General features: G+C 36.8%; 2 protein-coding genes across 5 annotated transcripts in view; one reads left to right on the top strand and one right to left on the bottom strand.

The window, feature by feature from the left end:
* ADD3 (adducin 3) overlaps nucleotides 1-27,498 on the top strand; it is a 124,574-nt gene that overhangs the window by 16,767 nt on the left and 80,309 nt on the right. The gene's annotated exons all lie outside the window — the stretch shown is intronic.
* On the bottom strand, nucleotides 1,638-1,901 carry LOC132350762 (ATP synthase subunit f, mitochondrial-like). The gene is given in 1 exon segment (XM_059900209.1): nucleotides 1,638-1,901. A coding segment is annotated over 1 exon segment (264 nt).

Here is a 27,498-nt window from a genome sequence, read left to right as displayed (position 1 = left end):
TGGGCATTGCAATATTAAGTATTGTACGCTGTCATTACAGGAAGTCATTGTGCCATCTTGAAGTTTCCCCTTTATTACATTTAGTGGTTTATCTTGTAAATTCTAAAGTAACACATGGTAAGCACCTGTAAGAAGCAATTAGAAATGTCAAAAGAAGTACGTGCAAAGTCATTTGTTTTTTTCTGTGTAAATTTAGTGGAGAATTCAATCCAATAAGACTTTTTTGCACATTTGTTTAATGAAACAACTAATATACGATTTGGCTCCTCTGATGTTTCTCATCGCTTATTTACAGGCATGATGGGCCATTTTTGTTTGTTTGTAATTCCCTTTAATAAAACATGTACAAAGAGAGTGTTATATTAGGACACAGTGCTTTTATAAATGGCTGAAAGAAGATACCAGATTTGACAGAACTGACTTCTAAAATATCGCAGTATAAAACTTGCTTTCGTGCTTAAAAATTCTAAGTATTAAGTAATGTTTAAAATAACCTATTCAAAAGCAACTCAATAAAATTAAAAAATATTTTATGGACATTACAATATAATGAGAGTTTAAAAATCAGAAACAAGAGCACTCGCTGATTTGTTTTTAAAGCAAGAATGATTTTATTAACTTGATTTCTAAGGTAAACTTACTATTTGGGTCACATTTTTACGAAATCAATTTCATTTAAAAATATTTGAAATTAACTTTTGAGTATGAAATATGAGGACATGAAACAAAATCCAAAAGGCACAAAAGAGTATAAAGTGAAAGTAAGTTGTCACTCCATCCCTGAACTACTACACTTTCTTTCTTCCTTGTATATTATTCAAGAGATATTTTTCATTCTTTATTTTTAAATTCCTGAATCAATGCTTTGCCTGCCTACACCTGGTGGTTGAATTGCTGCAAAAGAAATATAGCTTTAGGCTCAAAACAACCTGGGGAAATAGCCAGCCCTGTTCTTCTCATAGGTGTGGTTTCTCGATTCATTGTCTCTTTTTATTAAAGAGTGTGCTTTCCTAGCTTCCCCTCCACTTAAGGCAAAGGTATGGAAAGTGGGAGGTGGTAATTGTAATCATCTTTCACTCATATTTTACCCTAGGCAATGACAAGTAACTTTTATGAAGTGATACATGCTAACAAAGCAAATTCCAGCTGAGAAGTGCTCCAATGCAAAAACATTCTCTAGTACCTAAGAAAAAGAATGGTCAGCCTTTCCCATCTTTGTGCATCTACCCTGTTATGCCAGCTGGACTGGACTGCTTCTAAAACTTTACTTTTCGTTTTTTAGTGCTTGGCATTATTTTGTTGACTCTGCCTTTGGCTGTCCACCAAGTCATAAGATTTTCTCCCAAGCCTTGGGATTACCTGACTTGGTTTCTTTTCTTCTTTCGATGGTATTTAATAGAATGTCATTCCTATGGAGATACTGTAAATAATAGTTTCATATTTGTGCTATGTGTGGAAAGGTCCTTTTAAAAAGTTTTCCAATGTATTTTTAAATTTTTGCACTGGTTATCTTTTATTGGTCATTGTTTTCAATTAACATATGAAAAGATTCAGCAGTGATCAGGTTCCTCAAGGAGGAGTGTCGGGCAAAGGTCATGGTCAGGAAAGCACCGTGTGTCCTCTGCACTGGGCCTTCTTCAGTGGTATTTGCAGAGCTGCTCATGTTTGAGTTCCTTCTAAGAAAGGCAGTAGTTGAAAAGCACCTAAGCTGCCAGTACTGTAGAAACCCCAGCAGTGTTTCCTTTCTTCACGTTGACATACCTGTTGTCATACCACTGGTAACCTCTTTGGAACACTCCGGCAATGCCCTTAGGGGCAAAATCCTGCCTCAGTATCCAACTTGGCAGCTCCCCTATTTTAACATCCATGAGTTTCTTCTTCACTGGTGCAACTGATGCCATCTTGGAGTCCTGGGTGTCTGCCAATACTTTTTATTGTGCTAAAATACACATAATATAAAATTTACCATTTTAGCCATTTTTAAGTGTACAGTTCAGTGGTATTAAATACATTCATAATGTTGGGTAAACATCACCAACATCAGTTTCCAGAACTGTTTTCATCTTGTAACACTGAAATTTTATACCGATTCAACAATAACTTCCCATTCCCCCTCCTATATTCCTGGATCAGAAATATTAAGATCAAGATTTTGGGTGATACAAAATCTGTTATTCCTGTTCCTAATCAAGATTGTAATTTGAAACCCTCTATACAGGTCTGTATTATGCAGCAAAGATTGACATTCAATCTTGAATATATGATTGACATTCAAGACCCAGGAATTGAGACAAGGAGCACAGAACCTATGGCCTTTGATACATATTTCAAAGTGAAAAATTTAGCTGCATTATAATTGGAAGAGACCTCACCCCTCAGCTGTGTAAATTATATGTTGGTGGATGGGAGAGGGGGTGATAATTATGGGAGAGGCAGGGATCAGCAAACTGGTGCTAGCTGACCTCTGCCCCCATGACCCAATAAAAAGGAATTTTCCCCAGTAATAGAAATTGGGGTTCCACAGGTTTGCAGGTTTCATTGGATGCTAAAATTCTGCCTTTGTTGAATCATTCAGACTTTCTATTATGAGCAGAAGTGGGAATTCTCTGTAAACTTTATCATTTGGAGAGGCAAAGTTTGGGAGAGTAAAGAGGAGGATGAAATCTAGACTCATAGAATTTTGGAAACCCTCACCTCATTTTTATGGGCGAAGGACTTGGTTTGATTGAGTGAAATGACATGTTCAGAGTGGCTGATCTAGACTCACAACTGTGATTCCTGACTCTCAGCCTAGTGCTTTTTCTACTTTATCACATTACCAGCCATCTTAACCCATTCATGCAATTCTAGGGTGAGGGAGTTCACCAGAATTCCACTTGACCTTCCTTAGAGCAGGGTTTAGGCAGGATGGGAGACCTTCATCTCTTAGGGATTTGAAGCTGCTTTTCAAGAAATAGTTGGTACCTTTCTTTGTTTTAATCTTTCATTGAATTAGGGAGTGTATTGTAAAGAAGTTTTTCTTCTAAAAATCTGGACCATGTCGTGAACTTTCTTGTTATCTTGACGAAAAGCTATGCTGATCTTCTATGTATAGTTCCAGTTGAAGCATGCTCACCACTGAAGCAAGTCATGTACATGGTAAATGTTACTGACATGTTTAGGAACATTATATTAAAAACTCAAACTAGATGTGTTTGGCTGCCTTGATTTTTTTTTTTTTTCTTTCTGGAAAAGAACATATTTAAATGAGAAACAGTTCCACCCTCTGATGAAAAGAAAAAGTTTTAGGTCATTTGTTTCAGTAAAATAGATGATAGAATTTATGGCCCCAATTTTCCATTATTTTCAACTAAGTGTCCCATTACATAAGGCACAGCGAAGGAAGAAATTGGTCATATTAGAAATGTTAATGTTTTAGTATAATTTTGTGATTAAACTCATTTATCAAATAAGATTTTTAGCCATCATATGTTGCATCATACCAAGGACTTTGAATGGAATCTATCAGATTTTTTTTTCAGTGTTTTGGTATAGCATTTGGTTTCATGACAACAGTTTCAGTAGGCAGTGTTCAAGGTAACCTGGTCTTTTCAAAATATTTACTACATATGGCCTTATGTAATACATCCTTCTCAGGAACTGAAAAGACTCATTATTATGGTGGGTGTGTAAATAAAATATAATTGCTTTTGATTTTACTATGAGTATAAAAGATGTGTTTTGATCTGATTTTAAGCCAATGTTAATAGGAGTAGGTACAAGGTCAGAGTACTTTCTGGAGAACTTTGAGTTCAGTGTTTAAGTTGATTTAAACTACTTGGGGGCTAACTGTGTTTCATGATGACAGTATTTGTATTTAAAACCTTATAGGTCAATTTTATGAAAACCATGTCATGTTTCTTTTAAGTTAATTATTGATTTTTTAAAAGCTTCTATTGGTGCTTCTCCCTGAGATTTTGGTCTGTAGAGAATAAAATGTCTTTTAAATAGACGCTTCAATTACCTGAAATTCCTTGGGTCCTTTAATGGAAGATAACCAAATGATTAAGCACACAAGGGAGTTTCAGGGATGTATTGGAAGCAATGACTTCTAGGTGGGTGCTAAAGTCAGCGCACTTTGACTCCTGTATCTTCTTTGGTCTACTGTACTTACAATCAACATTCAGAGGGAAAACTGTAATATTTTGCACAAGTCTTAAGCAATAAAGATAAATGTATTCACGAATGTATATGAAACCAGAAGTTGGAATGATGGCTTTTAGATTTTGGAGGAACATAAGTGAGAAGGCCACATGTTTGGCTGGTTACTATAAGAATTGACATTTATTTACCATTTATGATCAGAATAATTAATTATGGGTTTCTCCAAAGTGTTTTGATAGCCCACTACATTTTCTTTTAAGAGGTTTAGTCATAAGGGTTTGGACCTTCTGTTCAGGGATGGCTTTTGTACACAGTTTGATTTGAAGTCTCATATGAAGGCCCTAGACTACTGCTGTCCCCTTCCCCAAAATACAAGTGTAATTTAAAATTTTCTAGTAGCCATGTTGAAAAAAAATAAAAAGAAACGTGTGAATTTTATTGAACACAATTTAAAAATATCCAACATGTAATCAATATTAATGAAGTGTTGATTAATTGAAATATTGATTTAGTGAAAGATTAATGAAGTATTTTGCTCTTTTTTCAATATACCAAGTCTTTGAAATCTTGTACTTATTTTACATTTTAGTACATCTCAGTTCACACTGGCTGCATTTCAAGTACTCAGTGGTCACATGTGGCTGGTGGCTACCAAATTGGACATTACGGCTCTAGAACATCTTTCTCTTTTGTCCCACATCAGTGTTGAGGATTCTTCCACTAGAAATTTATTTTGGGGGGACTACAGTCTTGCCATCTATCTCTATGTATGCTCTTCTATAATTGAGTGGAAAATGAAAAACTCCATAGAGAAAAAACAATTCTCAATCATATTTGTTTTAACAATTTTTCGCCTTTACAGAAACTAGTACTGCTGAAGAAATGCCAGTATTACTGAATGAGAACTTTAGAGGGCAGCTTCAGTTGGTGTGCGTAGGTGAAGAGAGCTGGGGTAGAAAAGGAAGAGTCAGCACTGCATAGTGGAAATAGGACAGATCTGACTTTGAATCCTGCTGGCCTTGAGCAAGTTACTTCACTTCTCTGAGCCTTTTTACTTTATTCATGTGTAAAATTGGGATAAAATTACCTATCTCTTGAGTTGCTATGAAGATTAAATAAGATGATGTATGTGAAGTATGTCCTGTGTATCTGGTACCTATGAGGTGCTCAATAAGTTTGTGTTGAGTAAATGATTGTTGCTTGCTTATGTCCCCCACTCCCAAATCCCTGCTTGTGAGAGGAATAAGGAAGGAGGTAGGTATGCCTAAAATAAATGTCGAAATAGAGTAAAGAAACCTATCCCGTTTATTAAACTGATTGGGATTCAATGTTTGTCCAGAACAAACTAGTCCCTAAGCATTGTGGTTAATTGAGATTTTAATTCAGGACCATTATCTGAAAGATTCACAAAGTAATGATGTGAAATAGTTCGTACCCTACATTGTTGAAATAGAAATGAATTTTGCCAATTTTATTTCAGTATACTTATTTCAGTAATCAGTAAAAATAGCACCTGCAAATATTTCTAAAATTTGTTTCAATTATTTAAGAGAAAAATCTCAATTATTAAAGATACCTCTTTATCTTTTTACTGCAAGGGATTTTGCAATTTGGAATTTATGTTTTGCATCTACTTCAGAAGGCTTGTCTTCAGAGTAATAGTATACTGATGATTGTAAACTTGTGTAGTAATTGGAACTGAGGAAAACTTCTAAATGGAAGGAAAGCTGCCACTTGGTGACTAAGCTTTATGTTACAATGCAAATGACCTTTTGTTCTTGCTCAGACATTAACATCAATTTGTATTTTTAGATAGAACGGGGACTTTCTGTGTCAGTAGCTGTATAGCATGTTCTGAATCTATTTAGGAGGGAGTTTTCAATCATACATATATTTCTGATTTGCTATGCATTTTGAGAAATTTATAATTCATTGAAATGTGGGAAAGCGTGGAGTGTTCTGAATAGATGATTAGATTAGATATGAACTTTTCAAAGCTTTGTGTGCACCCAGTGTGTAGCCCATATCTGTGGTAATGTTCTTGGAAATCGGTCACGTTTGAAGATTCAGTTCTTTGCCAATAGCATCTGGTTGCACTTTGCATTACAGACTTTGAAAGCAGTTTTTGAATTGCAAAATAGCAAACCACATGACACATTTTCTTACCTGACTGAAAGTTGTTTACAGTTATAGGTGAACGTTAACAAACAACGTAACTGAAGGCATAATTGTCCAAATGCATGGATTGTTGTCACTGACACCTGAGATAGGGGATTCTTATAGTTACCGGCTTTTCAAGTTGTCCAGACTTTTTCATTATTCTAGTGACCCCTGACAGAGGTCTTATTTACTATAAAAGTTCTTAAAGGTTTGTGGAATTTTGAAGGCACTGACCTGGTTGGAATACACTGTGCTGATTGACAATCAAGAAATGGTGTTAATTGATGTCATTGGCATTTCTCTACCAATTTCTTACAGCTCCCTACAGGTGTTACTAGTTACACTCTTGTGTAGATCTTTGTCATAACTGATTGTGAGCTTTTGATATAATAATAGTAATCTAGGGCTAGGCAACCTAGAGAAGATTTGTGCCATGTATTAAGTGGCATGAATCTAGGCTAACCTGTGAACTAGGCAAAATATGTCCTTGGTTTCCTTAAGATTCCCTTCTCAGCACCCCCTTTTTTTGCTTTCTTTTGCTTTCTTCCTCTTGCGTTTCCAGGTGGCTAACCTGTATCAGATAATCTCTGTTGAAATGTTAGTTAATTAGTTCACTGCTTTTCCAGAGATGTTTACATTTTAAAAGTGAGATCTTTTAATAACAAGGCTTTCAAGGTCCCTAGTGGGGTAGTGAGTAACAAGTATTGGGGTTGATTCTGTGGACTGGGCCCAGGCTTGGTGTCAGGATTGTAGGGCCCCACTGTCCAATACAGCAAGCACTAGCTGCGTGTAGCTACTGACCACCTGAAATGTAGCTAGAATTAATTGAGATGTACTGTTAAGTGTAAAATACACACTAGATTTCTAAGACTTAGTACAAGAAAAAGACTGTAAAATAACTCAATTTTTATATTTATGACATGTTGAAATGATGATATTTTGATATATTGGGTTAAATAAAATATATTATTAAAATTAATTTACCCTGTTTCTTTTTACGTTTTTAATGTGACTACTAGAAAATTTAAAAGCAGTTATGGGGACTTCCCTGGTGGTGCAGTGGTTAAGAATCCGCCTGCCAACGCAGGGGACAAGGGTTCGAACCCTGGTCTAGGAAGATCCCACATGCCGCGGAGCAGCTAAGCCCGTGCGCCACAACTGCTGAGCCTGTGCTCTAGAGACCGTGAGCCACAACTACTGAAACCCACGCGCCTAGAGCCCGTGCTCCGCAACAAGAGAAGCCACCGCAGTGAGAAGCCTGCGCACCGCGACGAAGAGTAGCCCCTGCTCGCTGCAACTAGAGAAAGCCCACGCACAGCAACGAAGACCCAACGCAGCCAAAATAAATAAATATATAAATTTATTTTAAAAAAATAAAATAAAAGCAGTTATGGCTCACATTTTATTTCTATTGGACAATGCTATTATAAGGACAAGAGAGTTTATGTTGTGTTCTTACTGTTGGGAGCTTGCAGAGGTTCAGGGAAATGCTCCCTCAGGATGCCTTAGCTACAGCTATTCCAGCTGACTTGGCTGGGCCACTTTGTATTACAGTGCTGTTTTGAGAGCTGTTGCCTACAAGCAGCCACTGTCTCTCCTTGTTCTCTAACTCTCCCAATTCTTGAAGTAAGTATGTATGTATGTATGTATTTATGTATTTATTTATTTTCATGAGGAATTAAAAAAAAAATTTCTCTGCCCACAACCTCTAACAGTTGTTATCTCCTGACTAGCTTCTTCTTGAAGGTAGGTGATTAAAAAGATAAATTTATAGCTACTATTTATTGGGCACTGGCCATGTACCAGATACTGTGCTAGATACTTTACATAAAATCTTGAATCCTAACATCACTTCTTCAAGATTGATAATTATAAATGGCAAAAGAGATTCAGATACATTGTGACTTTGCCCTGGGTCAGCTAGTGGCAGCTATGTGGCAAAATCAGGATTCCATCCCAAATCTCTCTGATTCCAGAGCCATTGTTCTTTCTGCTTTATTATGCTCTACTCATGTTTTCCATTAACTATGTGTGTACTTTAGTCTGAAACAGAGTGCTCTATGTAAAGGGATCTCTTGCCAAATGGTGTTGACTGATCTTTAAGTTGATTTCCTTTGTCTTGGTGAATGACTTCAGTGCTCCTGACTCCAGGTCGCTTTCCTTCCCTGTCTAGTACCTAGTGAGTGGCCCAGACATTAATGGAGAGACTTAAGCTTATTGACAGCTTGTTGAGCAGGACAGATAATCTAAAAGCCTCCTGTGAAAGAGCATCCCTTCCACCTTTAAAGTCAATCAACAAAGAATGTTTCAGATGCCTTCAGGAAGAGGTACAAGAAGAGAACTCTGAATGCCAGGAATATCAAATCTTAGACTTCAGAGACTGGCCGTATAAGGAAGGGGCTTTTTATAGACAAAGGGGGTGAAGTAAAATAATGGGATAGAATAAGCGTATTGAGCTGGATAAGTCTTGTATAATCCTAGGTCATCGTTTAATGGCTGTGTCCTTGACATTGTTGCATTAAGAATGAGAGCAAGGGGAAATAGTCCATGTGTTGGCATGCTTGTCTATAAATTAGAGTAGATATAGTCATAACTCATGAGTGCTCTGGAAGGCTGGATGCTGCATTTACTCTGCTGCCTTCACTTAGGCTCAAGCAAATTTTTGAAAAAAATAAGGGGAGAAAAGGAAGATCAAAGAGGTTCAAGGAGTGAAACTAGACTGGAGGTGGGCCACAGGGAGGTTTGGGCAAATTCAAAAATGCAAAGCCCTTTTATACATGTACACACATTATATTGATAATACTAAAAGCTGTGTAAACTGTAAAATACTGTTATTTCCGGAAAGAAACTGTGATATACTAGAAAGAAAATAAAATTTCTAACTAGGTGGTGTAGATTCAATTTTCCCAGCTCTACCACCCCTAACTGTGTAACCCTAGGAAATTATAGAATCTGAGATAATCATTGTCTTTCTACCTCTCTGACTTTCCTTCATGGTTTAATAAGATTGTGATGAGTTTGGAAACACTTTGGGTATGCTCATGTGCTGTATGCATGTTTTTAGTGTTTTTATACTGTAATTTACTCTTCATCTGAAGTGTTGCTTACCTATGAAACTTCATTGAGAGGAAAAAATGGGTACCCAAGAACACACATGATAAAGGGAAGTTAGAGTTAAATGGCCAACAAGTAGGACTAATTTGGCTCACATCCCTAGGCTTTATAAAAGGGACAGTGGCAGCCTTGTGGGTGAAGGGAATGTGGACCTAATTGCTTATTTAATTCATTCATCCTTTTAACCCCTTTTAAAACTTGACTTTTGTAGGTCGATTATGTAATGCATGAGTGTGCAACCACACACGATGTTTCTCTTTAAGTGAAAAGCCCTATTCAATGACTATTTTAAAAAAGATTTTGATATATTTATAGTAATAAACCTGGTTTGCATTTCTTTGAGGCTCATGGTCTTCAACTTCCGACCAAGTTAGTAAAGGGTTGCTATAACTACCAGATGGCAGTCTTTCTTAATCCAGTGTTAGACATCAACAGACTTACACAGAATGAATGTAAGCAGAATTGAAGCAAAGAATTTGAAGTATTATTTAAACTGCTCATCTTGTAAATTTAGCATAAAGAGGATAAGTTGAATGTATTCATCTTACCATACAATTGTTTGGTTCTCAGGGCAATCCCGGAATGCATCTTTAGTTTGTATTCCATGTAAAATGCTGGCTACAGGGATATTTTGCCAAATGCCAGTTTGAAATTTACTTGGGATCCATCCAGCTGGCAGATCAGTTGTGCTAATCAGATGAGCCCATTTCTGGGGAATGGAATTTCATAGCAGGAGCAGTATCCTTGAAGTATAGTTATTTTTAAAATAAATTAAATTTTAATTTTAAAATTCTCATGTGCTATATTGAAATGTATATAGTATAAACATTGTATTATATGTAGTGCAGATACTTCATGCATTTTTATAAATAATAAACAGCAGGAACAGTAGGTTCATTGTATTGTATTCATTTGTTTTTCATTTCTATTTTGAGTTCCTGGGATCATAACTTGCTTCCCCTTAATCTCTATGAACAAGAAAGATACTGAAGTGCAGATGGGTTAAACCTAGTAAAGGTAGGCAACTCACTTTCTGTGTAGAATTAGCTTTAAACTAATACTCTGTTTAAGGTGTGGTGGTAGATAGGCTTAGTGAAAGACAACTTAGCACAAATGAAAAAGAATTCAAACAACATACATGGGGATTAGACCTGAAGAACTAATATGACTCCTTTTTATCCTCAAAGTTAACCTGTATAAGTGTTAATATACACTTTCATGTTCACATTAGAAACCTCGTGCCCCAGAGTAGCATTTCCCACAGTATGTTCTGTAGATCGTTAGTTCTAAAAGATTTCCCAGGAAAAATAGTTCCAAATATGTTTGGGAAACTATTTTCTGCACTCTTTCTCTTAAAGGCTCATAATGAACATTAGCATAGCAAAGACTGAGAAGTATTGCTAAGTACTGGGTTTACCTTAAAAAAAAAAAAAAACCTCAGTGTATCGCAAATTAAATATGTCACATAGACCAGGGAAATCAATAAATCAATCAGTCTCTCTGATAAAATGTATTAATATCCCATGGAACTCTTGTTTCTTAGAATATACTGGGGGGAAATAATGCCCTTAAGTAATGTGTTAGCAGATCTCAGAGCTTATTTTTGTGATTACTCTTTTTTTAAAAAAATTATTTATTTATTTATTTATGGCTGTGTTGGGTCTTCGTTTCTGTGCGAGGGCTTTCTCTAGTTGCGGCAAGTGGGGGCCACTCTTCATCGCGGTGCGCGGGCCTCTCACTATCGCGACCTCTCTTGTTGCGGAGCACAGGCTCCAGACGCGCAGGCTCAGTAATTGTGGCTCATGGGCCTAGTTGCTCCGTGGCATGTGGGATCTTCCCAGACCAGGGCTCGAACCCGTGTCCCCTGCATTGGCAGGCAGGTTCTCAACCACTGCGCCACCAGGGAAGCCCTGATTACTCTTTTTTTTTTAAAATCACAATTAAAATTATATTTGGCAGTTATAGATATCTTAGCCTGGGGGATAGAATGCTTGTGTTTAAAACTTTTGTTTTAAAATTATAAGACAACTTTACATAGAAATTTTATAATTTTACATAGAAATGTTCATTTCTATGAGGTATGTCTTTACATTGATATTCATATTTTAGGGGCATTTTGATGTTTTTTGTAAATGTAATTTTTCTTATACTTTAAAATTTGCATTTACTTTTGATAGGCCAGATAATTTCTTTAGCAAGCTATTTTCTAATTTTATATTTTTTCAAGAATAAAATAAAATGTAATTGTTTTAAATTCAACTATTAGGTAAAGAGACATTTTAGTAGCAATTAAACTAGTCTGTAATTGTTTTTACCTGAACTGGAAGGAAAATCAAAGATTTCAGTAACCCAAGTTACTGCTATGAAATTTGTTCTATGAAATGAGGTTTTGAGACTGTCAACTTAGACAATGACACTCTACAGATAAACAAATTACTTATCTATATCAAAACCTACTATTTATATTCTCTAACCTGAATATACATCATGGATTTTAAGCATTTCTTGCTTTTCATGAATTCCTTAAAAATGACATCTGAGAATTTTAAAAAATGTTACAGCTAAATGTGGATCTTGAATCATCCCCAGGTTGGAAAACTGGAAAGTTGTGTCGTATTGTGAGTAATAAAAAATACTAAATATATTCAAGCTTAGTGTGAGCCAGTGCATACATTAAATTAAACCAAAAAAGCTTAACCAGCCATGTTTCAGGTTTTGGGATATGTAATGTATAAATATAACCTCCTACAAGAAAAGAAATAGCTGTCTTACCCATTAGTCACCAAACTAAACCATGAGACAATATTTTATTTTCAGTTGTATTTGGAAGACCATGTTTCTGTTAGCTTTGGCTTACCATTTGCTGAATAACTAAAAATGGCATGTTTAAAACTAAGTAGTATTTAATGACTAGACCATCAAACCCCAAATGGAATTGAGGGAGACATTCTTTTACTGAAATATAAAATTTTTTTTCCCTTTAGTATTATGTTAGACAGTACAAGATCCTTAAACTTACTCTCTTATGGAACATAAGGTAAATATCTTATCCACACAGTTTACTTTCATCCATAGGATTGCTTAATGAGGAAGCCTAAAGATTATAGTGATAACTAACTCCACCAGAAAGGAGCTGCTCAGCAACAGAAACAGGATCAAAAATTTTACAGCCAAGCTAGATGAGCTGACGAAAGAGAAACTGCACGTGTGGAGCTAACTTTCCCAGTTACCTCTAGAGGGACCGGCTCTCTTACTGCCAGTGATAGTGTGAAGCCTTTTAGACTGATGGTTCTCAGACATCAGCCTGCATTGGAAGCAGCTGGTGGGCTTAAGCCATAGCTTGCTGGGCTGCACCCCACACTTCCTGGTTCAGCAGTTTGGAGTAAGGCCCAATAATTTGAATTTCTAATAAATTTTCAGGTGATGCTGCTGTTAGGAGACCAAATTTGAGAACCACTGTTTTTTTCCTAGACTAGGAGATCTTTCTGAATCTTCTCTTTTCCTTTTGTTCTTTTTCCTCCCTCATGCCACCCGCTGTCCCCAACAAAGCCAGCTGTCTTCTGTTATGGAACTGTTCCAGAAGCCCTCTTTTCTTATTAGCTTTTCTTATATTGGTTTCCTTTATTTTTTTTAATCATCTACAGTGAGACAGCATTGTACAGTGGAGTCAAATTATAACTGTACAATATTTTTACCAGTCTTGGAATTCTTTATACTTTCTCCAAGCCTTGATATTTCTCATGTAAACATCCCCTTTCATAGTTTAGAAAATACATCTTCCTTTTAAAGTTCAAAGTCTTGTTTCATTTTTGGGGGGAGGTGATGGATGTGTTTATTACCTGGACAGTGGAGCTGGTAAAACGAGTATATACATACATCCAAATTCATCTAATTGTACTCATTAATTATGTGCAGGGTTTTTTTTTCACATCTTTATTGGAGTACCTATCTTTCTTTGAGGGGGAAAAAATGTCACCATTGGAAGCCACATTTTTTTTTTCACATCTTTATTGGAGTATAATTGCTTTACAATGCTGTGTTAGTTTCTGCTTTATAACAAAGTGAGTCAGCTATACATACACATACATCCCCATATCTCCTCCCTCTTGCATCTCCCTCCCACCCTCCCTATCCCACCCCTCTAGGTGGTCACAAAGCACCGAGCTGATATCCCTGTGTTATGCAGCTGCTTCCCACTAACTATCTATTTTACATTTGGTAGTGTATTTATGTCCATGCCACTCTCTCACTTCGTCCCAGCTTACCCTTCCCCCTCCCCGTGTCCTCAAGTCCATTCTCTACGTCTGCATCTTTATTCCTGTCCTGCCCCTAGGTTCTTCAGAACCTTTTTTTTTTTTTTTTTTTAGATTCCATATATGTGTTAGCATACAGTATTTGTTTTTCTCTTTCTGACTTACTTCACTCTGTATGACAGATTCTAACTCCATCCACCTCACTACAAATAATTCAGTTTCGTTCCTTTTTATGGCTGAGTAATATTCCATTGTACATATGTGCCACATCTTCTTTATCCATTCATCTGTTGACGGACATTTAGGTTGCTTCCATGTCCTGGCAATTATAAATAGTGCTGCAGTGAATATTGTAGTACATGTCTCTTTCTGAATTATGGTTTTCTCAGGATATATGCCCAGTAGTGGGATTGCTGGGTCATATGGTAGTTCTATTTTTAGTTTTTTAAGGAACCTCCATACTGTTCTCCATAGTGGCTGTATCAATTTACATTCCCACCAACAGTGCAGGAGCATTCCCTTTCCTCCACACCCTCTCCAGCATTTATTGTTTCTAGATTTTTTGATGATGGCCATTCTGACTGGTGTGAGGTGTTACCTCATTGTGGTTTTGATTAGCATTTCTCTAATGATTAGTGATGTTGAGCATCTTTTCATGTATTTGTTGGCCATCTCTGTGTCTTCTTTAGAGAAATGTCTATTTAGGTCTTCTGCCCATTTTTTGATTGGGTGGTTTGTTTTTGTGATATTGCGCTGCATGAGCTGCTTTTATATTTTGGAGATTGATCCTTTGTTAGTTGCTTCGTTTGCAAATATTTTCTCCCATTCTGAGGTTTGTCTTTTCGTCTTGCTTATGGTTTCCTTTGCTGTGCAAAAGCTTTTAAGTTTCATTAGGTCCCATTTGTTTGTTTTTGTTTTTATTTCCCTTACTCTAGGAGGTGGGTCAAAAAAAATCTTGCCGTGATTTATGTCATAGAGTGTTCTGCCTAGGTTTTCCTCTAAGAGTTTTATAGTATCCGACCTTACATTTAGGTCTTAATCCATTTTGAGTTTATTTTTGTGTATGGTGTTAGGAAGTGTTCTAATTTCATTCTTTTACATTATCTATCCATTTTTCCCAGCACCACTTATAGAAGAGGCTGCCTTTTCTCCATTTTATATTCCTGCCTCCTTTGTCACAGATAAAGTGACCATAGGTGCGTGGGTTTATCTCTGGGCTTTCTATCCTGCTCCATTGATCTATATATTTCTGTTTTTGTGCCAGTAACATATTGTCTTGATTACTGTAGCTTTGTAGTATAGTATGAAGTCAGGGAGCCTGATTCCTCCAGCTCTGTTTTTCTTTCTTAAGATTGCTTTGGCTATTCGGGGTCTTTTGTGTTTCCATACAAATTGTAAAATTGCTTGTTCTAGTTCTGTGAAAAATGCCATTGGTAATTTGATAGGGATTGCACTGAATCTAGATTGCTTTGGGTAGTATAGTCATTTTCACAATATTCATTCTTCCAATCCAGGAGCATGGTATATCTCTTCATCTGTTTATGTTATCTTTGATTTCTTTCATCGGTGTTTTATAGTTTTCAGAGTACAGGTCTTTTGCCTCCTTAGGTAGGTTTGTTCCTAGGTATTTTATTCTTTTTGTTGCGATGGTATATGGGATTGTTTCCTTAATTTCCCTTTCTGATCTTTTGTTGTTAGTGTATAAGAATGCAAGAGATTTCTGTGCATTAATTTTGTATCCTGCAACCTTACCAAATTAATTGATTAGTTCTAGTAGTTTTCTGGTGGCATCTTTAGGATTTTCTATGTACAGTATCATGTCATCGGCAAACAGTGACAGTTTTACTTTTTCTTTTCCAATTTGTAGTCTTTTTATTTCTTTTTCTTCTCTGATGGCCGTGGCTAGGACTTCCAGTACTGTGTTGAATAATAGTGGCGAGAGTGGACATCCTTGTTTTGTTCCTGATCTTAGAGGAAATGCTTTCAGTTTTTCACCATTGAGAATGATGTTTGCTGTGGGTTTGTCATATATGGCTTTTATTATGTTGAGGTAGGTTCCCTCTGTGCCCACTTTCTGGAGAGTTTTTATCATAGATGGGTGTTGAATTTTGTCAAAAGCTTTTTCTGCATCTATTGAGATGATCATGTGGTTTTTCTTCTTCAGTTGTTCATATGGTGTATCACATTGATTGATTTGTGTATATTGAAGAATCCTTGTATCCCTGGGATAAATCCCACTTGATCATGGTGTATGATCCTTTTAATGTGTTGTTGGATTCTGGTTGCTAGTATTTTGTTGAGGATTTTTGCATCTATGTTCATCAGTAATATTGGTCTATGATTTTCTTTTTTTGCGATATCTTTGTCTGGTTTTGGTATCAGGGTGATGGTGCCTCGTAGAACGAGTTTGGGAGTGTTCCTCCCTCTGCAATTTTTTGGAAGAGTTTGAGAAGGATAGGTGTTAACTCTTCTGTAAATGTTTGATAGAATTCACCTGTGAAGCCATCTGGTCCTGGACTTTTGTTTGTTGGAATATTTTTTATTACAGTTTCAATTTCATTACCTGTGAGTGGTCTGTTTATATTTTCTAATTCTTTCTGATTCAGTTTTGCAAAGTTGTACTTTTCCAAGAATTTGCCCATTTCTTCCAGGTTGTCCATTTTATTGGCGTCTAGTTGCTTGTAGTAGTCTCTTAGAATCTTTTGTATTTCTGCGGTGTCAGTTGTAATCTCTCCTTTTTCATTTCTAATTTTATTGATTTGAGTCCTCTCCCTTTTTTTCTTGATGAGTCTGGCTAAAGGTTTATCAATTTTGCTTATCTTCTCAAAGAACCAGCTTTTAGTTTTATTGATCTTTGCTATTGTTTTGTTCATTTCTATTTCGTTTATCTCTGCTCTGATCTTTATGATTTCTTTCCTTCTACTAACTTTGGGTTTTCTTTGTTCTTCTTTTTATAGTTGCTTTAGGTGTAAGGTTAGATTGTTTATTTGAGATTTTTCTTGTTTCTTGAGGTGAGCTTGAATTGCTATGAACTTCCCTCTGAGAACTGCTTTTGCCGCGTCCCATAGATTTTGGAACGTCGTATTTTCGTTGTCATTTGTTTCTAGGTGTTTTTTGATTTCTTCTTTGATTTCTTCAGTGATCTCTTGGTTATTTAGCAGTGCACTGTTTAGCCTCCATGTATTTGTGTTTTTTACTGTAATTGATTTCTAATCTCATAGTGTTGTGGTCAGAAAAGATGCTTGATATGATTTCAGTTTTCTTAAATTTTCCAAGGCTTGATTTGTGACCCAAGATGTGATCTATTCTGGAGAACGTTTCATGAGAAGAGAGTGTGTTCTTCCGCTTTCAGGTGGAATGTCCTAAAAATATCAATTAAGTCTATCTGGTCTATTGGGTCATTTAAAACTTGTGTTTCCTTATTTCTTTTCTGTCTGGTTGATGTAAGTGGGGTGTTAAAGTCCCCCACTATTATTGTGTTACTGTCAATTTCTCCTTTTATGGCTGTTAGCATTTGCCTTATGTATTGAGGTGCTTCTATTTTGGGTGCATAAATATTTATAATTGTTATGTTTTCTCCTTGGATTGATTGATCCCTTGATCATTATGTAGTGTCCTTCCTTATCTCTTGTAACTGTCTTTATTTTAAAGTCTATTCTATCTGATATGAGTATTGCTACTCCAGCTTTCTTGTGATTTCCATTTGCATGGAATATCTTTTTCCATCCCCTCACTTTCAGTCTGTATGTGTCCCTGGTTCTGAAGTGGGTTTCTTGTAGACAGCATATATAAGGGTCTTGTTTTTGTATCCATTCAGTCAGTCTGTGTCTTGGTTGGAGCATTTAATCTATTTACATTCAATGTGATTATCAATATGTATGTTCCTATTACCATTTTCTTTTTTTTTTCTTCATTTTTTTTAAGTCTTTATTTTATTTTTTTTAACTTTGGGTTTATTTATTTATTTATTTATTTATTTATGGCTGTGTTGGGTCTTCATTTCTGTGCGAGGGCTTTCTCTAGTTGTGGCAAGTGGGGGCCACTCTTCATCGCGGTGCACGGGTCTCTCATTATCGTGGGCTCTCTTGTCACGGAGCACAGGCTCCAGATGCACAGGCTCAGTATTGTGGCTCACGGGCCTTGTTGCTCCGCGGCATGTGGGATCTTCCCAGACCAGGGCTCGAACCCATGTCCCCTGCATTGGCAGGCAGATTCTCAACCACTGCGCCACCAGGGAAGCCCCTATTACCATTTTCTTAATTGATTTGGGTTTGTTTTTGTGGGTCTTTTTCTTCTCTGTGTTTCCTGCTCAGAGAAGTTCCTTTAGCATTTGTTGTAAAGCTGGTGCTGAATTCTCATAGCTTTTGCTTGTCTATAAAGCTTTTGATTTCTCCATCAAATCTGAACGAGATCCTTGCCGGGTAGAGTAATCTTGGTTGTACGTTTTTCCCTTTCATCACTTTGAATATGTCCTGCCACTCCCTTCTGGCTTGCAGAGTTTCTGCTGAAAGATCAGCTGTTAACCTTATGGGAATTCCCTTGTATGTTATTTGTTGCTTTTCCCTTGCTGCTTTTAATAATTTTTCTTTGTATTTAATTTTTGATAGTTTGATTAATATGTGTCTTGGCATGTTTCTCTTTGGGTTTATCCTGTATGGGACTCTTTGCACTTCCTGGACTTGATTGACTATTTCCTTTCCCACGTTAGGGAAGTTTTCAGCTATGATCTCTTCAAATATTTTCTCAGATCCTTTCTTTTTTTCTTCTTCTGGGACCCCTTATAATTAGAATGTTGGTGCGTCTAATGTTTTCCCAGAGGTCTCTGAGACTGTCCTCAATTCTTTTTATTCTTTTTTCTTTATTCTGCTCTCCGGCACTTATTTCCCCCATTTTATCTTCCAGCTCGCTTATCTGTTCTTTTGCCTCAGTTATTCTGCTATTGATTCCTTCTAGAGTATTTTTAATTTCAGTTATTGTTTTGTTCATCACTGTTTCTTTGCTTGTTAGTTCTTCTAGATCCTTGTTAAATGTTTCTTGTATTTTCTCCATTCTGTTTCCGAGATTTTGGATCATCTTTACTATCATTACTGTGAATTCTTTTTCAGGTAGGTTGCCTATTTCGTCTTCATGTATTTGGTCTTGTAGGTTTTTACCTTGCTCCTTCGTCTGTAACATACTTTTTGTCATTTCATTTTTTTGTTGTTGGTGGTGGGTGGGGCTGTATTCCTGTCTTACTGGTTGTTTGGCCTGAGGCGTCCAGCACTGAAGTTTGCAGGCAGCTGGGTAGAGCCGGGTCTTGGTGCTGAGATGAGGACCTCCAGGAAGCCTCACTCTGATTCATATTCCCTGGGGTCTGAGGTTCCCTGTTAGTCCAGCAGTTTGGACTCGGCGCTCCCACCACAGGAGCTCGGGCCCAACCTCCAGCCTGGGAACCAAGATCCTGCAAGCTGCGTGGCATGGCAAAAAAAAAAAAAAAAAAAAGAAAGAAAGAAAAAGGAGCGGTACAATAACAAAGAATAAAAAATAAAATAAAATTAGAGAGATAAAAAAATATATTAGGAAAAATAAAAATATAATTGAAACAACTGCAACAAGCTAAAACAAAACCACAATAGAAAAAAGAAAAAAAATGGGGGGGGGAGCAAGTCAAAAAGAGCAGACCAATAACAAAGTATAAAGAATAAAATAAAATTAGAAAAATAAAAGATTTATTAGAAAAACATAAAAATATAGGGGGTGATGGTGGTGGGATGAATTGGGAGATTGGGATTGACATAGACACTAATATGTATAAAATAGATAATAAGAACCTGCTCTATAAAAAAAATAAAATTCAAAAATATAAATGAATCAACAACAGCAAGGTAAAACAGAACCCCAACCTAAATGAAGGAAAAAGGAAAAAAGAAAAAAAAAGGCCTTGGCTATGGGGAAAATGAGTATATACATACATCCAAATTCATCTAATTGTGTTCATTAATTATGTGCAGTTTTTTTTAATAAGAATTATACCTCAATAAAACTGGGAGGAAAAATTAGTCAAACATCAAAAATGGGGTCAGACTCTTTATTTCAGGGGAACGTTAAAACCCCCCTGGCCAGAGAAGGCTTAACCCAGAGAAGGCTCCACCCATAGAAGGCTCGGACTGCTCCTCAGCGTAGGCTCTACCAGAAAGTCTTTAGGCAAAAGCCATGTAAGTAGCCTTCCTGAGTCATGTATATGCAGCATCAACAGCATCCTTTATGGTTTAGAGAGATTAATAAGAAAGGTGCTTTGCCCCTGCTTGAGAAAAGGCAAAAAAGTTAGTCGTTGAGAGGTGGGATTGAGCTTCTGGGTCTATGAGGTGGTTGACGGGAGTGGATCCTGCTCAGCCTCCAGGGTTGGGCCATGCCGGGAAGCGTGACTGTGTGTGCAACAAAAGGTAATTCCATAGAGCTGTAGTAATAGTTGTAGTAATGACTTGTTAGGCAGTTGCCACTGGGCGTGTCCAAGGAGATTGGTGTTACTTTCACTGCTAGGGAAGGGCTCTGTAGCACCGGCACAGGGGCCTCAGCTTGCACTGCCATGCCCAGGCTTCAAGCTTCAGGGACAGCCTTGTCATTCTTTTTTTTTTAAAATTAATTAATTAATTTATTTATTTATTTTGGCTGTGTTGGGTCTTCGTCTCTGTGCGAGGGCTTTCTCTAGCTGTGGCAAGCGGGGGCCGCTCCTCACCACGGTGCGCGGGCCTCTTACTATCGTGGCCTCTCCCATTGCGGAGCACAGGCTCCAGACGCGCAGGTTCAGTAATTGTGGCTCACGGGCCTATTTGCTCCGCGGCACGTGGGATCCCCCCGGACCAGGGCTTGAACCCGCGTCCCCTGCACCGGCAGGCAGACTCTCAACCACTGCGCCACCAGGGAAGCCCCCAGCCTTGTCATTCTTAACTTCTACCACAGACTTCATGAAATTCGTGAGCAGCTTCAGATCACCTGTGCTGCTTCAACTCCATACTGCTTGTCCTTTCCAGAAAGACCTATATTTCTTTTTTTATATGTTTCAGGTGTACAGCATTATAATTTGACATCTGAATATACTACAAGGTGATCACCATTAGTGTAGTTACCATTCATTTCAGCTTTTAAATAGATGATTCCCACTCTCTGTGGTACTGTCATATATGTGATCTTCTAAATTCATTTTGGCATTTTAAGGCAGGAGGATAGTGTTTCATAGAGGGGTGTGCAGATCATTGCCCAGCAATCAAAAGTAGTGTCACGACTAGCCTACTGGAGTGAGAATTTAGGTAAGGAGAATCAGACTATCCCTCTTCAAGCAAGTGTTGCTTTAGCCTCAAACAATACAGATTCTTTTGTTATCCCAGCCCCTTCCTGGCCCGTGGTTAATCAGACTAGTGCTTTTTTGCTTTACAGAAATGGCCAGGTACTGAGTTCTGAGAATGAGCAGGTGGGTTTCTGGGGGACGGAGAGTTATAGGAGCACTAGGTGCATCATAAGAAAGTAAGAAAATGCTACGTGCAAGGAACTGTTCATAGATGTTAAAGGTCATCTGGTTCAGCTTTCTCACTTGACATGGTAGGAAGTGGAATGTTTCCCAGACTTGCCCAAGGTCATAGTCATATAGCCAGCCATTTACAAATCACTTGACCACTGTTTCCGTCTGCTGCAGGGCTTCTGCTGCTCTTTGACACTGGAATGAAGAAATTTTGTGGCATACTGAGATAGTAACTAGCCACATAGTTCAGCTTCTTAAGAAATTAATGGCATATAATATTTATTTTTAAAATCATAATTTTTTGGTGATTTAAAAATTATGTAAATCCAAAGAAATTGCTGCCATATCATAACATATATTGTGTGCATGTGTGTATTTTATTTTTTTGAAATAATGTTTGTTTCTGACTGTAAAAATAATACAAGCCCATTGTAAAATGTTTAGGAAATACAGATACAAGTTAGTAAATAAAAACCAGGAATAAATCATCCCACAGAAAGAGCCTAATATATTACAGTAGGCTATCGGTGCTTATAAACATCTCCAAAATTCAGTGACTTAATGCAGTGGTTTACTTTTCACTATGTGTAGTTCAGTGTAAATGGGGAGAGGGGTGGTTCTGAGATCCAGGCCCATCCAAACAGTGGCTCCATCCCTCAGGGCCTTTGGATCCCGCACTGGATCTTGGATCTTTTGCAACTGGCCAGTAAGTGAGGGAAGAGAGAGACAATGAAGGAACCCATAGTAGCTTTTAAGAACTAGTGTTCAAACCTGGGACAGCAGTGTAAAAACAATTTTGTATCTTGTTTATTAAAACATTTGCTTATCATTTGCCCCTAGTCATTAAGTACTACTGGAATATTATGCAGCCCTTACAAACTATCCCATTATTAAGTGTTGTTTTTAAACAGATGTGAAAGACAGCTGCTGTACTCTAGATGCTCTTGAAAAGCACATTGTCTTGATGCACCCTTTCTGAAGGTTTGCATGTGTGTTAAAATGTTTTATGCTCTTTGACTAAATCCTACTCCAAAGAATTCAGGAGCAGAGCAAACATGTAAAAAGTTGTATGCATAAGGATGAAAATTATTTCTGTAAACTAGTGAAAAACTAGGAAAAAAACCTGAATTTGTTTGAAAAGAACTGATCAAGTAACTTTTGATAAGTACATATGACATTGGAATACAGTACTGCTGTTAACAATGATGATCTTTATTTGCTTAGAAAGATGTCACAACAAATGAGACTGCTAGGTTTCAGAGTAGCATATATAGTACGTAAAACTGAATATATGAATGTGTATGTGTATAAGAAGAGATAGATGTCCTTATGTGTGTTTGAAGGATGTTTACCAAAATGTTAACAGTAATTTATCTCTGAGTTGTTAGATTTGTGATTTTTATCAACTTTTCAGAAATGTTTTAGTAGTTTTTAATTTTAACATTGTGCATGAATCATTTTTATAAAATCAATAAAATTAGTAAAGTTATTATTAGAAGATAAAATATGGCCAGGGTTATTTATATATTGATTTACTCAATGCTGAAAGTTACACATTCTTCTAATCATTATGGGACAAAATCATAAGGTCACATGTTTGGTTCTGTTTTTTTAGTGTTTGGGTTTTTTCCTTTAAAAGTTGGTGTATTATTCAAGTTTGACAAATGCTGCTTTAAGGAATTTCTGGTAAAATATTAGAGATGGGTAAAGAATTTGTGTGCCTCATTGTTTCCAAGAGGAAAGCATACATGAGCACTCTCTGATGTTAAAATAAGCAAAACCCAAAATACTATATATTAGTTACCTACTGCCATGTAACAAATCGCCTCAAAACTTAGCAGTTCAAGACAACATTTATTATTTCATGGTTTCTGTGGGTCAGGAATTCAAGAACAGCTTAGCTGGGTGGTTCTGTCTCAGGCTCTTTCTTGAGGTTGCGGTCAGGCTGCTGGCTGGGACTTAAGCCATCTCAAGGCTTGTCTGGGGCTGGAGAATCTCCTTCCAGCCTCATGCACTTGGTTGTTGGCACACCTGAGTTCCTCAAGACCGGAGCCTCAGTTCCTTGCCACGTGAGCCTTGCCACAGGGCTGTCTGAGTGTCCTTAAGACATGGCAGCTGGCTTCCCCCAGAAGGAATGGGTGGGGTGTAGCGGGGGCAGGGAGGATCTAAGATGGGAGCCACAGTCTTTTTATAACCTAATCTTGCAGGCATACCATCACTTGTCATATGCTATTATTGCTTTCTCAGGCCAAGCATAATACAGTGTGAGAGTGGACTACACAAGAGTGTGCACACCAGGAGGGTGAACTCATTGGGGGCCATCTTAGAGGCTGCCCACCACAAATACTAATGGTGTTTTTAGGTAAATCACTAGGGAAGTTAATATTTTCACACATTTCCAACCTTTATCTCATAAAGAGATGTTAGACATTGCCAGCGATGCTTGTTTGAGTGAGCTTTGGATGAGAATACACTCAGTGGGAAAATGTGATATAGCTTTTTTCTCTACCTAGTGAAGATAGATCATGTAACACTTTTGCCAAGATTGGGAGGTGATTAATAGGCCAGCTTATCTGAAACATGATTGAACAAATTCACACTGGCAGGATTATATAGCACACATCTACAACCAATTAATATATGTACCAGTTGATATATGTATACTTCTACAGTAATTTTTTAATGGTTATCCATAATTAGGAGTTAATTGCAAATTTAAGTACTCATTATTTCATTGCAGTATAAAGCAGATAGTAATTTATAGCAAAGATTATATCATGGAGAAATTTACTTACCATGTTAAGGAATTTGGATTTTATTCTTTGGAAAATGGGGAGCCATTGAAGAATTTATGGGAAAAGGAGTGATGTGGTCAGAGTGGTTTAAAAAATCTCATTTTGGCAGCAATATTGAAAGTAGATTGAGGAATGAAAGTTTGAAGGCAAAGAAATTATTACAGTATTCCAGGAGAGAGAGAATGAGTGCCTGAAATAAATCAGCAGTCTCAGGGATAGAGAGAGAGAGAGAGGAAAAGCCCTGAGAGGAAAAATGGTAAAATCAGAAGGAGTTGGTTATTACCCAGATGTAGGAGGTAAAGGTTCAGTTAAAGAAACTCTGGGGTTTCTGGCATAGAGAAAGAAAACTGTGGCAAAGATCTCTTCTGTCTCTGTAGAAGGATGTGTGGGAAATAGGAGTTTGATTTTTCAACATGTGAAGGTTGAGAGTTGGACAGCAGTAGGAGATATAAAGTGAGCAGTTGGACATATAGATCTGGAGCGCAAGCAAGGAGTTTGACAGGACTGGGAATAGAGATTTGTGAATGAGAGAGGAGAGTGATAGTTGAAGTCGTGGGAGGCAGATGAGGTTGTCCAAGGTGAAGGTGAGAGTGAAAGAAGTATGCCCAGGATGGAACTTTGTCAGATATCAAGGTCTAAAGTCATTCTTTTTATAGCTACAATCCAGACTAAAAAGTACCTTTGTAGGGATCCGTTCTAATCCCAGCCCTACTTGAGATTACATAGGCAGAAGTACCAGGACTCCTCTGTGACTTTGAACAAATCACTTAAAATCTCTGAGCCAAAGTTTCTTCATCTATAAAATGAGGACGTTGGTTCAAATCAGATATTCTCAAGCTTTTTTCTGCAGGATTATGTGTAACGTAGGATGTTCACATGCACAGCACATTTCTACAAGTGTGCTCAGAATTATGGTCAAATTCATTGCTCTGAGGCTCTGTCATATAAGAAATGCAAGTAAATGAGAGTTATGTTAATATAAAGATAATTTTAGGTCTGCTCCATTATATATTTCAAAAAGCAAATATTTCACAAACTTGAGTACTTAAATCAGCAAGAAGTTACTCGTGATAGATAACCTCACAGCTGATAGGCATGTACCAAAGAAACCATACTTAAAACTCCCAATCTAGGATCCAGGACCATCTGAACTGAACTAGCGACATCTGCCTTCACTGATCCTGGTCGACTTCAGTTTCCCCCTCCAGAAATCGGCCAGCGCTGCGCGCGCTCTTCCTTTACGCCAGTCCCGATTCCAGCGCTTGAGCGCGACCCGTGTCCACGTCCGCGGCGCTCAATAAAGTTGCTCGCTTGTTGCCAAAAAAAAAAAAAAAAAAAAACAAAAAAAAAACTCCCAATCTAGTTAGATCACTTCCTAAACTCTTCTGAGGTCGCAGGCTACTTTGAGAATCTGATGAAAGCTATGGACTCTCCCCAGAAAAGTACACATATAATTCTTGTATTTAATTTGAAAGAATCCAAATTAATTTTTCTGAAGTTTATCCATGGAAGCTCTTGGGATCCATGAGCCCTGTTTTAAATTCCTTATCTCAGAAAAATCTTCTCCTCGAAGATTTTATGACTTTATATGTTGCAAAAGGAGGCCTCATTCTTTTTGAAAATATACTTTGTGATTAGATAATTGTAGGTAAGGAATTCTGTCCTAGTTTTCAAACAACATTGTTTCTTAAAGGCATTATTACTGTTTGTATCGGAGCTTGTCATAATTAGAAAACAGTTGCCTATTCTGTGGGCAAACTAGAAACCACATTAACATTAAGAAGAATAAGGTGATTTAAAACACAACTATATTAAAATAACTATTAGTTAGTTTATACTAACATTCTATATTATCGTCTCGGGAGGGAGGCAGAGCCAGAAGGTTACAAAGAGCCCAGGCATTCAGGAGGTTTGACTAGTACAAAAGTGTTCTGCTTGTTCATGGCAACGTGTTTGTCAAATTCGGTTTGACCCAAGTGACTTGGAGGTGTTTAGGAATATATGTTAGGTGAACTAGAAAAAAATCCTATAAATAAAATAATCCTATGTGAGAAATAATCCTATAAATATTTTTACAGAAAAACCTCATGTTTTAAAAGGAGAAAAAATAATTCATTTCAATTAAAATAATGCTATTATTAGTCAGGGAATATTCTGGAATTACATGTAATGTGGATTTTAGTTTAGATTTAGCACAGTAATACAATATTAATAATAATCTTACTCATAACTGATTTTGTCTGGTAATTTTTTCCATCAGTTTTTTCACGTCTTAAACTCAGGAACCAAATCTAATTATCCTGGTAATTACAAATAAGTACTTCTTCAACAATTTCCATCATCCGGTTATTTCATAAGAAAGTTTCCACTAATGGTAAAACAAATTGATTTTGTTCTTTGTCTAAAATTATATACCTACCAAAGAAAATTTAAATTAATTTGACCTAAACTAGTTATTAAAACTTTGAGAAAAAAAGTAGAATGCATGTTTTTTTACTTCAGAGTTTTAATGGGTCACTTTTTATTTTGTTTTTCATGAATTATTATGTATTTCAGCTTTTCGGCAAATTACATGCACTGGGCCAGTAATGATTAATCCTGGTTCAGTGGTCAAGAATGTTGATTTAAAAAACTTATTTCCAGGCTGTGGAATAGCCTAGGGAGGACATAGTAATTCTGTTTGCACTTCAGTTGTGTGCTGGAGACCTTGGTCTGTATGGTTGTTGGGCCAGTTCAGTTTTTAGTCAATCTGCTTGCTCTTTACAGGTGGACATCACTTTCTGCTCTTGTAGTAGCTGTAACTTTACTTGAGGTTGTCTTAGCCTTTAAATCCAGATGAATTTTTTTTTCTTTAAATAACTTTAAGCACTAAAAAAAATAAGATTAATATATTCATCAAGTTTTTTGATATTTTAAAATCATGCAATAGAAACTTTTCAAATCTGTGCCTGTATATTTTTGAAAGAAGGAGGATTTATTTTCAACTGTATCTGAATTAATGTTTTCAGAGAAAGCTATAACATTATCATGTAAAGAAATTGATCCCCCACCTTAGTATTTTCTAACAACCCTATTTCTAAAGTATAGCTAGTCTTTCCTTATGATGTTCTACCTTTACTGTGTAAGTTATATTTGAGTGTGTTTATATATTTCACTTACCCATTTGCTGTTACTCTACTTTTATGGTTAAATTAGTCCGATGTTTTATGTTTCAACCAAGGAAGAATGACATGGTGAAAAGAACCTATCTTTCTTTGAGGGGGAAAAAAATATCACCGTTGGAAGCCACATATTTCCCCTGAATAAGTTCTCTCAAGAGTAGACTAGGAAATTTTAAAAGCTACAATAATCCCTTGAAACTAAGATTTTTTTTCAAATTATTTCATGGGGTTCTGAATTCTTCATTCAATAAATATTTTAATTCTTTAAAATATTTTAAATATTTTAAACAGGATAAAGGATACAAAGATAAATCAGAAATAGATCCTTTCCTCAAGGAATATCAAGTCGCTTGGAGAGGACATGCTGTGTACTTAAA

This window comes from Balaenoptera ricei, chromosome 16 (assembly GCF_028023285.1).
Source record: "Balaenoptera ricei isolate mBalRic1 chromosome 16, mBalRic1.hap2, whole genome shotgun sequence".
Classification (NCBI taxonomy): domain Eukaryota; kingdom Metazoa; phylum Chordata; class Mammalia; order Artiodactyla; family Balaenopteridae; genus Balaenoptera; species Balaenoptera ricei.
This window is presented reverse-complemented; position numbering and strand designations above follow the sequence as displayed.